Source organism: Rhea pennata, chromosome 14, assembly GCF_028389875.1.
Source record: "Rhea pennata isolate bPtePen1 chromosome 14, bPtePen1.pri, whole genome shotgun sequence".
In the NCBI taxonomy this organism is placed as follows: domain Eukaryota; kingdom Metazoa; phylum Chordata; class Aves; order Rheiformes; family Rheidae; genus Rhea; species Rhea pennata.
Genome location: NC_084676.1, coordinates 21744126 through 21756880, shown reverse-complemented (window position 1 = coordinate 21756880; position 12755 = coordinate 21744126). Strand labels below are relative to the sequence as shown.

General features: G+C 44.0%; 1 protein-coding gene and 1 long non-coding RNA gene across 2 annotated transcripts in view; one reads left to right on the top strand and one right to left on the bottom strand.

Annotated features, from left to right (window-relative positions):
- The window catches only part of SH3RF2 (SH3 domain containing ring finger 2), a 47767-nt gene that overhangs the window by 27987 nt on the left and 7025 nt on the right, over nt 1-12755 (bottom strand). Inside the window, exon 2 of the mRNA XM_062587262.1 lies at nt 468-737. Within this exon, the coding sequence (XP_062443246.1) occupies nt 468-737 (270 nt within the window). The remainder of the gene's footprint in view (nt 1-467; nt 738-12755) is intronic.
- Nucleotides 74-12404, top strand: LOC134146753 (uncharacterized). Its single transcript, XR_009959877.1, has 5 exons — nt 74-241; nt 519-789; nt 1267-3097; nt 11991-12162; nt 12253-12404. It is a non-coding gene; the product is annotated as an uncharacterized LOC134146753 (long non-coding RNA).

Below are 12755 nucleotides of genomic sequence, written 5' to 3'. Positions count from 1 at the left end.
TCAAGGTGTCTGTGTCTAAACAATATATCCCTGGACTTGGAAGCAATTTTCTTTGATCTGTCATTAAGCATCTTTTAAAGATACCACTGGAGTGCTTTGGTACTGAAGGTAGACTGCAACCGTCTCCCATTCCTGGCTGATGAGAGGAGCCTTGCAGAGAAGCTGAGACAAAGGACTGAAACTGCTGCTCACGGACTCTGCTTGCATCCCTCTCTAGATGCTCCTCGTTTCGTAGATATCAGTGCGTGTCCTCGGGGAAGTTAGGTGGGAGATTTTTCAGCCACTGATGTCAGAGTCTGATACACTAGTGGGGCTTGGTGACCTTACTGATTTTTGTACAGAGCTTAAAGATTTTAAAAAGAAGGATACTATGGAGCTGTAAAGTTGTAGGATATGACACAATCTAAAGTGGAAAAACAGCCCAACCCATAATACCCAGCCTCTGGCTGCTGAAAGGGTGGTGTTACCTTATGAAATGTCAGGCAATCTTTGTTTTCATTTTTGTCCCTGCTTCTTAGGTCAAAGTTGTAAAGTGCTCTACAGAGGGGTGGTGGCAGCGGCAGATGCTTGATGACCTGTACAGAGCTGGCTGGGAAAACACCGCTGATGCCATTGATCTCGCCCAAATACCAGTTTTCATCCAGCTGCCGGAGTAACATGATGATGTCTCCTTTATTGAACCTCAGTTCCCCGGGATTGTGCCCGCGGTAGCTGTACAGGGCCTTGGCTCGTGGAACCTGTGGGACGAGAAGGAATCCTAAGAATTCATCTGTGACAGTGATCGTTGATGTAGGTAGAATGTCCCCAAAGCATTGGTAATTAGTGGGAAAAGGTTAGAGGTCTAAGGCTTAGGCAAGCATTTATTGTGATTACCTACCCACAACCTTTCTTCTTGTCTTTTTCTACTGAAGATAAGCTCCTATTCTAAATTTGTATCAAGATGAAAAGCAGGCTCAGCTTGTTTAAGAACATCAAGAAACAATAAATTCCTTAAGCTAGTCTTCTCATGGGATCTTATTATCTCCTATAAGTTTTCCTATAATCAAATGCCTATTTTAATGAACTCAAATATTTCTATTTTAGAATAACTGGTGGTCACATCAGTGGTCCAGCTAACCCACTTGCTATCTCCTGAAGTGGCCAGCAATGCATGTTTCAGAAAAAGCTAGAAGAGCAAAGAAAGTGCAGGGTACTACTTTCCCAGGTAATCTCCTTACTTTAACACTGTAACCGTGACTCTGTTTCTGTCTTTAATCTGAATTACAGGAAGAGAGACTTTCTTAATGTTGCTGCTGTTGCAGTACAGTGTGAGCGGAAAGAAGAGATATACCACATCCAAAAGAGATGAAAGAATTTTACCATCTTGAATTTCATCAAAATGAAACTACAACTTAAAATAACCACTTTACTGACCTTTATTAATACTGGAAAACTCCCATGTAATACACAGTACAACAGATCATTTAGATGGCTGAATGAAAACTAGAGCCATCCCTGGACTCATTACTGCAATCCCAAGAGGTACAGTGTGAGAAAAGTCTGGCACATATTTTGCCTAGAATATGAGTGCAGATATGCTGATGATTTGTGCTCTTTATGTAGCTGTTCTAGATATGCATTTTATGGGGCTGCGCACACAGTAAATCTGGAAAACTGAGAAGCTTTTATCTGTAGGTGCCTGTGCTAAAGACTGATGGAGATACCACGAGTGAGCGAGCAGATTTATGGGACGTGAGTGTGTTCCACAAAACTCCATCCTAAAATAAATAAGCAGTTGGTTTGTTATTGTCATTTGCAACACCACAATTATGTGAAATGCAAAACACTGGGAAAAGATGTTCATCAGGGAAAAGAGTTGTGTTCTGTCCTTCTGCTGGCCCTTTAGATGGGTAAAAACGAACGGATTCATTCACTGTTGTCAGTGATATAAGGCTTTTAACCATCTTTTGCTCCCGTCTCTGAAGAGCTTGATCTTTTTTGGTGGAGGGAAGTGAAATGCAGGGTGTCCCGGGGACATGTCGCCCCCTGAATCGCCCAGCGCTGGCTCCCCTCTGCCAGGTTGAGTGGGCAGGAGGGAGAAATCTGACTTCTGGTCTCGATGTGTGGAAAAGATCATGGGAATGATCGTGCAGTGCTCGCCAACGCTCATCCTTGGTCGGAGAAGGAACCGAGAGGAGAAGCGCTCCAAGCATGACATTTGCTTCAAAGCATTTGAAACAGGAACCAACTAATTTAATGCTTCATTCTAATTAAGCCATCCTGTTAGTTTGTGCTAGTAGTAAACACACATGCATATCTATTACTACCTGGGGAAAGATGAGCAAGCAATGGGATGCTGAGGAAAGTAGAATATTCTTTCTTTCCTTCGGATAAAAGAAAATGGTGATCAAGTACTTCATGAATTAATTTTAATGGAATGGGAGTGCAAGCCAGGATAAATAGCTGAAGACTGTTTAGACAGGATAGGTGCATGCGTGACGTTAGGACTTCATGGGATTTACCCCACTAGCTTAAAGAACTAGTCGGGTAGCCTCTGCAGAGTGGCCGATCACCCCTGAGAGCTCCTGGAAGACACGGGAGGTCTCGGAAGCTTGGAAGGATGTTTCACCATGCTGCTGTGACCCTCACCTCGGTGCCGAGAGATGCCCACGCAGAGCTGACGCAGTCTCTTGCGACCTGCCCCATGGCAAGTCCTGCGCCCCGGCCCCAGCCCCGTGCGAGCCTGGGCCCAAGGACTCTGCTGCCCAAGAACAACCCTCCCGTCAGTCTCAGGTGGGAGAGACACATTCCCTAGTATCTATCTTCCATTGAGGAATTGGAGAAAATGTGGTTTTTTTTTCAGCAAGTTACCCCGCAGAAACCACGGGGTGATGCTGTCCTTGCTTGAGACACGAAGCATCCCGTGCTCCAGGCAGGAGCCCCGCAGCAGGCTGCTGTCCGCTGTGACAGGTTTGGAGCTATGTCCTGTAATTCCTACCAAGTCTGCCACATTTGTGGCTGCTACAGGAAAAAAAAGAAATCATTACACAGCTCAGCTGCACAAGGACAGGAGATGCACCTTCTGATGGGACGTGAGCGGGCTGCTAAACTACTTCAGGTAGGTCCTGTTCAGAGTTGCTGTAATATTTGAAGTGGTGTGACTGGCAGGCAAGGTGCAGCTGGCGCTGTTAGTAGCTGCTGATTTGTCTGGAAAAGACTGTCAGGGTCTTCTGACTCTAAGCCAGCTGACGCCGACCCCACCAGCTTTGTGGGAGCTGGGAGAGGCTCCTCATGCCAGATGTGGAGCACGCGCTGCGTGGTGCGGCGGGCCGGGAGGACTGGGCTGAGCTTCTGCTTGCTTCACGGAGGACGTGCAGGTCTGGCGGCCTTAGACTGCACAGAAATAAGTGGAAACAGCATTTGCTTGTGCAGCTTGCTTACCCCCTCCTTCCAGGTCAGGTTGACTGTATTCACTGTGAGAGGGCTTTGCAGTCGTGGTTGCACATCTCTCTCTGTGTCGTTTCTTCCTACGCCACCTCTCACGCCCCCCTCTCTCTAGCCATCCTCCGGTTCCTAAAGCTTCCTTCCTCTCCTCCCACTCACTTCTTGCCTTTCCTTCATGCAGGTTTTCTCCTGTGCCTGGCAGAGCCTCTGTCTAAGCCTGCCATTCAGCAGCCCGCACGCCACGTTTTGTCTTCTGCACTTTTCCTTCTGTTCTCATTTCTGCTTTCCCCTCTAGCTCCACAATTCCTCAGCTGGTCAGCAGATTCAATCTGGGCATGTGAGAGACAGCCCTAACTTTGCACAGGACTTCAGATAGCTGAGCTCTTCTATCCACTCATCGACATTTCTTGCAAACCTTTTACGGAGATAAATGTGTAGTAGTTAACGCTTATATGCATCTTCAGCGTCGAAAAAATACTCAATTTGCCTTTGCACATTATTCATGAGAAACACTTATGTTTATGCTTAATTATACAGGAAGAGACCACAGATGAGATTCATTTCTCTTCATTTATCAAGTAGTTAGAATTTTTGTATTCTGGAAGTTGGTGCTAATTCTGAGCTCCACGAAGCAGCATTAGCCTATTCCATCACTGCCATCTTGTCAACGAATTACACGAATGCTGATGCTTCTTCATCGTGTGTGACTCTATTCACCTCCAAAGCTCACTGTAATCCAAGGAATGTCTCTGTTGGCTTTACAGTTCACTAGGATTTTGGATTAGAAATGGAGGTAGCTCAAATCTGGGTGTAATCCAGCAGTTCATTCTTTTGTTATCACTGCAAACAGAATCAGCCAAATGTTCCCCTTCCACTAGAAGGGGCTAGAACCAGGAGACCAGTCGTGTTCCACGAACATCCAATTAAAAACACCTCAGAATTAAGTTTCAAAAGGACTGATGTTGTTATGAAGAGTCACATTAGATTTGATGCATGTTTCTAATTTTGTGAAAAGGGAAAATTGTAATCACGCTGAACTGTTTCAGCACTTGATAACTGATATTTTCACAATATGTTCTTTGGAACTGCCAAAATATTTTTTCTAATATTTTAATACTTTAATAACAGTAATATTTAAAAATCAATGTCATTTAAAAAGAGGAGAAGGACTAAAAGAGCCATAGCAAAACAAAGCACTTCGTTTTGGAATCAACTGAAATTAACTTGGAATTAAGCTTTTCAAGATCTTAATTTCATCAAAAACCTCTTTCAATTCAATCTATTATTTTTTAAGATCCAAGTCATTTTTTTCCAAAGTTTTACTTTGCCTTTTTAGATTTTGTTTGTCTGCTCAAACTGAGCCAAACTGAGCCAAAAAAAACCCCATTGATTGCTCAACTTTTTTTAGGATATAAAACAAGCCTTTGTCTACCCCCACGGAGCTACCGACGAAGTTTTCACTGTACAGGTTGCTCTCCTCCTTCAGAGGAGTTTCACGCGCTCCATCTTCTAGCTGAAGCATTCAGAAAAACATGCATCCGGGTCACCGTTTTTTAGCGTGTTCAGAGGATGTATAAAAGAAAAGTAACTAAATAAACCTGCACTAAACAACCCTGCTGAGAGAAGCAAGTAGAAACCCTCTACAGCCATCTCCTGTCCTTTCTTATCGTTCCCTACGGTGCTTATACACAGCAGTGCCGGCAGCTCTGAGCACATCTAAATCCTGATTCCTTGCTCAGGCTGTGATTGGTTTCTGTCCATGCTTAGATTTGCACTGGATCCTCTACAAGAAATCTGGTTAGCCTTATTTAAAGTAGGTTAATTGTAGCAGCAGAAGCCAGCGTGCTAATTAAACTCAGCAATAAAGAACAGGTATGCCTGGAGGTAGGATGGGGCTGCGTGCACGGCCGGTCCCGTTCCTGGGCTTGAAGTGTGCCCGAGTTCCTGAGTCGGACATGGTGTCCTTGTATTTAACTTTTGATGGATTTTTTCCTGTTAATTTGTCTAGTTGCTTAAACTTTCATGAGTTGCTGGTGGCAGCAAGATGTTCAGCCCAAATGTTGCCCAAACATTGGCTTCAGCATCTCTTGTTAAATTCAGCTTGAAAAATGCTACAAAAGGCTCCACGTAAAGCTTAATTAAAAATTGTTGAAAACCTGTGCAGAATAAATTTCTGGTTGTTTATTTTATTTTCAGGATCATTCCACTCCTATCAACTTTGCATGTATTTAGAACCCCAAATTGCTGTCCAGTATTGAAGCAGCAGCAAGTATGAAAAAATAATAGGCACTAGTGAAAGGAAAAGATTTTTTTCCGTGATGGCATGCAGTACTGCACTTCTGGACTAAATTAAAGAAAAAGAGGCATGTCTTTCACATTCTCTTATGTGAAAGCTTCTAAAATTAGTTGGAAGTTGAAGGAATAATTAGTACATTAAAAAGGGAATAATTTAGTACATTAAAGCATCCAGAAATACTTTTTGTGATATCAAGTAGGAATAGACCAATGTGATGTTTTACAAATTTGCAAGATTTTGGGAATTTGTCCAGTTAGAGTTTATAAACCTGAACTCATGTGTATTTCAGGGCTGAGGAAATGCAATTTTTCTAGCTAGTGGAAATGTGTGCCTTTGATTACTGTAAAAAGAACTACCTCTCTCCCCCAAAAAGCCTTTTTCTCGATCTCCATGGTTTGTGATTGGGCATAACTTTTTCAGCTGCCTGCTTCTTACCCTGCTTCATTTTTTCTACTACTTTTTTTTTTCTCTCCATTTTTTTTCCGTCATGCCTGAGTGAAATATGAATTGTTCATTACAGAGCCCTTTGGGAGGTATCTCAAGCTCTCTGCATGGCTAGAAAACAATTTTGCCCACTCCTTGCAGCAAGTGAGGCTGGTCATTGGGGCTAGTGAGAACCTTGTGAATCTGCTTACAGAACAGTTATGAATTTCAGGTGAGAAAATACAGCAGGTAAACTGAAGGCTTAAGAAACTCCACGTCACTGCTGCAATGTAGTGCACCATCTCTATGCAAGTTATTTTTTTTTCTCCTTGGCCACTGTACCACCAGCAGTGATGACAGCAGATGCACTTCAGTGCATTTTCCCCATAGCTAGTGCATTTGAGGCTGATATGGGAGAAAATATTTTATTATTATTATTATTATTATTCTCAGTGTCTGGCATCAACTGTGCTAGGGCAATCATCCAACACATCTGAGTCTCCCTCCATATAAAACAAAGAAGCAAATTAAAAATGTTATGTGTGTGCATAAGGAAGCAATTTAAACCGTCTCTTCATAGCTGGGGGAAATGCACACTGTAATTATCTTAAATGAACTAGTTATAACTTCCTTGTTAGTGTCACCAGATTATTATAGGATCACACAATATACAGGCACTAGTATAAAGAAAGGGCAGAGGGATGACCAGAGAGACACATCAAAACTTGCCAGGAAAGGAAGAAAAATACAGTTAGGAAGAACAGCGATTTCTGAAGAGATCTCTGGCCAGCGCGGAGCGTGTTGCTGGCCCCGGGCAGCGATTCCACGCCGAAGCGCGGCGCCGGGCAGCGTGACCCGGCTGGTGACGCTCCGCGTTTCCGCGAGCAGAGCAGGCTGCTGCCGCGGTACGCGGGGGGGGCACTGGAAGGGGAGCGTGAACTTCCCTGCAGCTGGAAGCCGAGTACGCTTTCATCCCATCTCCAAACAAGGCTCAGCACAAACAAACTCCGTGAGACTGGGCTGAGGATGTCAAAGCGGATTCCTCCCGTTTCCCGAGCACTCTGACTCCAGTAACGTAAAATAAAATCAGGCCGCGTGTCCATCTTAGTGAACGGCAGTCTCCACCAGGGAAGAACTGTGCAAATACTTTGTTTACCCTGTTTGCTGCCTTCCAAAGGGGAAGAAAATATGTTTCAGTAGGAGTGAACCTTAGGAACACACTTTTTGTTTTGGTTTGTTTTTTTTGTTTGGACATTTTCTTACTTCAGCCGAGGTGAATGCACCTCTGTTTGACAGCAACATTTTAACTGCCCATCCACGTAACCCTGTGCTAGCTCACTGCTGATTTAAGTGGTAGAGATGGATTCCCGAGGCTGAAGGGGCTTTTGGCAGATTTGGTTAGGAATTGTCTCAGACAAGTTTGGGTTTGCACCCAAGTGGTTTTCCCAGCTCTGATTTTAGTAACACTGCAAAGGGGATGCCCTGGAGTTGCTCCTACCTGCATCTATTCCCTGGAATACCGAAAGCCATCTCAAGCTGGTGGTCTCTTCTCAGACTGACAAAATATTTTTGCACTAAATAATAAGGGCCTGATTCTGATCTCGGTTTTGTGGGTGAACTTCACTTGCAGGAAGACAATTATTCCCAAGGGTCTTGCGTATAAGAAAACAGATTCAGGTGCTAAATGTCCATAGACCATTGGCTTCTGAAGGTCAGAAATTTTAGGAGCAGTTGGAGAACTGTTCTACACTGAGTGTTAAGGAATCAGGCTGCAGTCACTATCAGGCTGGAAGAAAATCAGCTGACCAGAAATAGAACTGGAATATTGTAAATGAGCTGTGAAAAGCAAGGCTAGCCCCCGATGTGCCACCCAAAAATCATAGCAGGACATTGAGAAGCAGAGGTACTGCAGAGTGGAGACATAGTCATTCTTTGGTGTGTGATCCTGAGCCGAAATGGAAGGTGACACGCTCCCACGCTGCGCTTGCAACTCTGTATTCTGTTCCAGCACTGCATTTTTTGTGCAAAAGAGTTAAATATCCACGCTGTGCAGAGGCAGTGATATTGCTATAGATGCCTGATTTCTGTAACACATAACAACCTCCTTGAGAAGAGCAATTTATTTCTAGGATGGTGCTAATCATTGCCAGGAAGAAAAGAAATCCAGTCCTGGATGTCTTCCAGTTTGATTTCTCTCCCACTAGACACTTCAGGTTCAATTTGCAAGTGTTTTTTGATTATTTTTTTATTTTGGAGCCTCTAATTCTTTGGAGCCATTTGGAGCTTTTCTGGTATCAGTTAGAGGTGACCAAAATCCAGCCGTGCTGAGCACTGAAGCTTACGAATGCTGGGAGCTGGTAGTTGTTGAGTTTTTAAGGGAAACGTGAAACTGGATCCTGTGTGCCTCTAACTGCACCATCCTGGCTCAATGCCTGGTCAGCGGGAGTCCAAGGATAGTTCAAATATTAAACTTGACTGAGGTGTTTGAAAGATCCTCTCCCTGCCCCCACCATGAAGAAAGAGTATCAGTATCAAAGGATGGAGGAAGTTCTTCCTACGTAACATTTCTCCATATATTTAAAGAATTCCTACAAGACGTAAAGAGGTGATAAGCAATAGGTGAAGGCACCTTTCACTGCCCAAGATACTGCAGCTGAGCACTGCAGCTGGATAAGGCTGTTTGTAGATGTGTTAGGGCAGGCTGGTCCCTACTTTGGCCCAGGCTGAGCAAGGGCGTTGGGGAACAGAGCACACCCCTGTAGTGAAGAGGAGCAGTGCTGTGACCCAAAAGGAGGTGCAACAGAGCAAAAGAATTTTGCGTAAGCTTAGTTTGCATGTAACTGATGTTTGGTGATGTTAAAAGCAAGCGTTTGCCAGCTGTTAGTGGTGTGTTTGTAGTTACTTTGCTTGCTCAGGAATCCCCATCGCAAGGACAGCTGGCCTCTTCTCTCAAAGCCTCTGGTTACGTGAGCAATCCAGAGCCGGATGATAGCTGCTTAGGCCTATATATCTATGGCATATGCACATATATATATGTGATTTTCACTGTGGGGACCTTGGCAGTGCATGTGACAGGCTGTTTCACAGCACAGAAATACCCAGAATATATGAAGCACGCAGGAAATGGAAAACTTGTGCTCTGACCCAGCCACGTAGTCTAAGAACTCAATGACAAGAGCTAGATGGCCAGCTGTCACTGCTGTCATTTATATTATGGTATTACCTGGAGGCCACTGCTGAGGTTACCACTGGGCCAAGTGCTGTGCAAACATCATAACAAGTAGTTCTTGCCCTGAAGAGTAAGTAATCTAAAAAGACAGCACAGATGAAGGGTGGGGTGAAGGAAATATTATCCCTGCTTTATGTTTGGGGAATGTTGGCAGGGAGAGTTTGAATGACTTGCCCAAAGGCAAACAGGAAGTCCAGAGCAGATCTGAGAGCAATATCCAAGCCACATTCATGATGAATAGTGATTTAATTACTGTAAATGGAGAACTGGTTCTTATTTACATATTGACTCCAAAGGAAACATCAGCTTTTTTGCAAAGAAAGATAGTCTGTAAAAACTACCCTTCATTTTGATTACTAACTTTTTGCAGGTATCCCTGAACATCATGCTAAAGATTGACTGCATTTTAGATGGGACGAATGAGTCCTACACCCGTTTCCTTTGTGTGATCAGTTAGCACAGTTTTTAGGGCTCTGTAGGATCCGGTTGGATGAAAAGCGCTATTTGAATGTAAATTAATTGCCATTACAATTCTGTTTTTCTGCTTTTCTACAGAGGAGATAACTTCAGCCTTGTCACATAGAACAAAACCATCAAAAGTGAACTTGTCATTTCTATCTTTTCATATAATTATATTTGGAGGATTCAGACAGTTGGGTGGTTTCTGCGTTATTTCTCCCCGAAGGAGGATTGCTCGCATCTTCCAAGCACAGACTGTTTGTGCACCAAGGAGAACAAAGCTGGTTTTCCTGTTAATGTGCCATAATAGTGCCTACCAAATCTGCCTTATTTCCTTTTCAAGTCTCCGAGACATAAGGCTAAAGCTGCTCGTGGCTAAAGCTAATGAGCTGCACTGCACCCTTGTGTGAGCAGCTGCTCACTCATGGGGAAGTTGGAGATGTAAATTATATGCATTTAACTGGATATGGAAAACAGTTTCTTAAGTTACAGGTGTAAGTGGGTGTAATTTACAGACTAAAAAGTTGAAAAGCAACCAAAGGATTACGAAAACCTTGTATTAGAGCCTGTCGCTGAGGCTTACAGGGCTAATTTCTCTGTTGCTACATTTGCGCACCTCCACGGTTGCTTATGGTGTGACATCAGTGGTAAATGGGAGCACTTATATAATCTTCAACTAATATGCTTTTGATATGCATCCACATCAAAACTCACGTCACTTCCGAACTTTGCCTGCTGTCATTCTGGTTCTGTACTGCAGAGGTGAAACAGAACATGGGAAAAATGATTGAAGAGAAAACAGAGCAGCTTTTATCCCAAAGGAGCTCCGAGAATTCTGCATGCAGAAGCTCATGACTCACGGCTGAAATGCACCCACCCCTGAGGTGGAGCGCCTCGGCTGTGTCTCAGGAGCGCTTCACACCATCTCCAGCTGAGGACAATGCCATATTAGGCATTACTTGGTGTGAAACCACAGGGAGTGATTTTCAGGTAGGCAGAATTAGTGCCAAGACGCCTGCAAAGCAAGGATTACACCTGGACTTGGCTCCATTTCGTAAGTGCACATCCCTCTGTGCAGACAGCGTTATTAGGCAGAGGCAGAGCAGGGACAGGCCTAAGAAGGCATCTTTCCTTGAGGAGGAAAAGGAGACGAGATCAGCAGGGGGAAGGACTGTCTATGGTGAGGCACCTCCTCCTGAGAGGTGCAGTAACTTTGCTGTTAGTGGTGTCTACAGCAGCTGTGTCTCAGCTGCATTGTCGGCATAGAAGTTTTTATGCCTCCTCCATTCACGGCTATGCTATCAGATTTTTCGTCTCTGCTGCTGTCAGCAGTCTGGGATAGTGGTTAAACTGTGTGTCATGGCTTTAAGCTGCTTCGAAAACAAAATGTGTCAGTGCTCGGCATGCCCAGTCATGATGCTCTGTGCTTCAGAGTCACAGTTCTTAGTAAAGGCTGTTTAAAACACAAATAGGAAATCTGTATTCTGCTTCTGTTCCCTTCATCTGAGCCTCATTCTCTGTTCCTGCTATTTCACTAGTCTCCTTTTGCTAGAAAAAAGGAAATGCACTAACTCTCCTATCACCTCCTGCCCTCCGCCAGGAATAACAGTGCTCCCTTGCTTGAAGGGACGCAAGGCTAGAGATGATGAACGCTTTCCAAGTCCAAGCTGTCCTGCCGGAGGGAAGGGAGCACTGTGAGCTGAACTAGTCAGTGCTCCACCTGCTCAGCATGGCGTTAGCAAGCTTGCAAAATGCAGGTGTCTTTGTGCCCCGTTCTTACCGCTGTTAAAAACTGCCAGAGCCTTGCAACTGCTGTTTGCCCTACAACCAGAGGATTGGTTTTCATAATTTTTCAGAGGAGTGCTGAATGATGATAAGTCCTTCTGCTACTCTGCAACATCTCCTTGGCAGACATTTTGATGGTAAATGAATAATCATCATGAAACTGATGATCTGCTGGGCCTTGCACCAGCATCAGTTCCAGATTGAAGATTAAATGTGATCTTGCATGTGTTTACTCTTATCCAGAGCGGGTGTAAGAGAAAGAAGCTGTTCTTCTCCTTTCCGAAGTTCCATTTCCCAAATGAGACAGATTCTAGAAGTGAGCTATGCAAGATCCAAGCAAATATGTTTGTTTTGTTTTGTTTTTTTTCCAAATAGGCTTGTTTTTTCTTCTCTGCAAAGCTAGTAAGAAATTCTGGATACATCAGTTGTCTGGGCCCCAGAGCAAATCCTCTTAAAGTGATCTGATTTATTCTCCACTTAGAGCCCTAAATTGTTTCTCCATCCTGGCATCAAAACAAAATGGAGGTTCTCCAAATCAAGTGCAAAGGTAAGCTCAAATATCCACTTTACAAGCTCCTGAGGAAAAGTGCTTTTTTGAAAAAGAATAAAAGTCATGTTTCTTTGTTCGTTTGCACAGTGCCTTTGCCAGTGGAGTCCTGATGCTAAATGGAGTTTGACTACACCAAAAATAATAACAAAGCAATATCCAACATTTAAAAACAAGTGCTTTGGTTTTACTTGTGAGAAGAACACAGAAGGAAAGAGCAAGAGAAGAGTTTAAATTGAAGCAATAGGTCAGTATCGTTCTTGTCAAGGTCTAGCCTCTCCTTTCGGATCACTTTTTAGCTTCGCCTCCGGACTATAAGCGTAGCCAGCCCATGAAGGTGCCTCTTCCCTGTCCCCTCTAAAGGGCTGCAGCTTCATGGTCCCCAAGACGAGGGCTAGCTACCAGTGGGGAAGGTTTAACACGGAGGACGAAGAGTCTCAGCCTCCAGCCTCCCCCCTGACCGCAGTATTTAATAGGTGAACCTACCACACTGCAGAAATCCTGTTATTCTATTCTTGACTTGCCATCTGAGTCTGACTCATTGCCTTGGTAACAAATTAAAACACTTTTACGTGTTTGCAGTTCAGTACCTA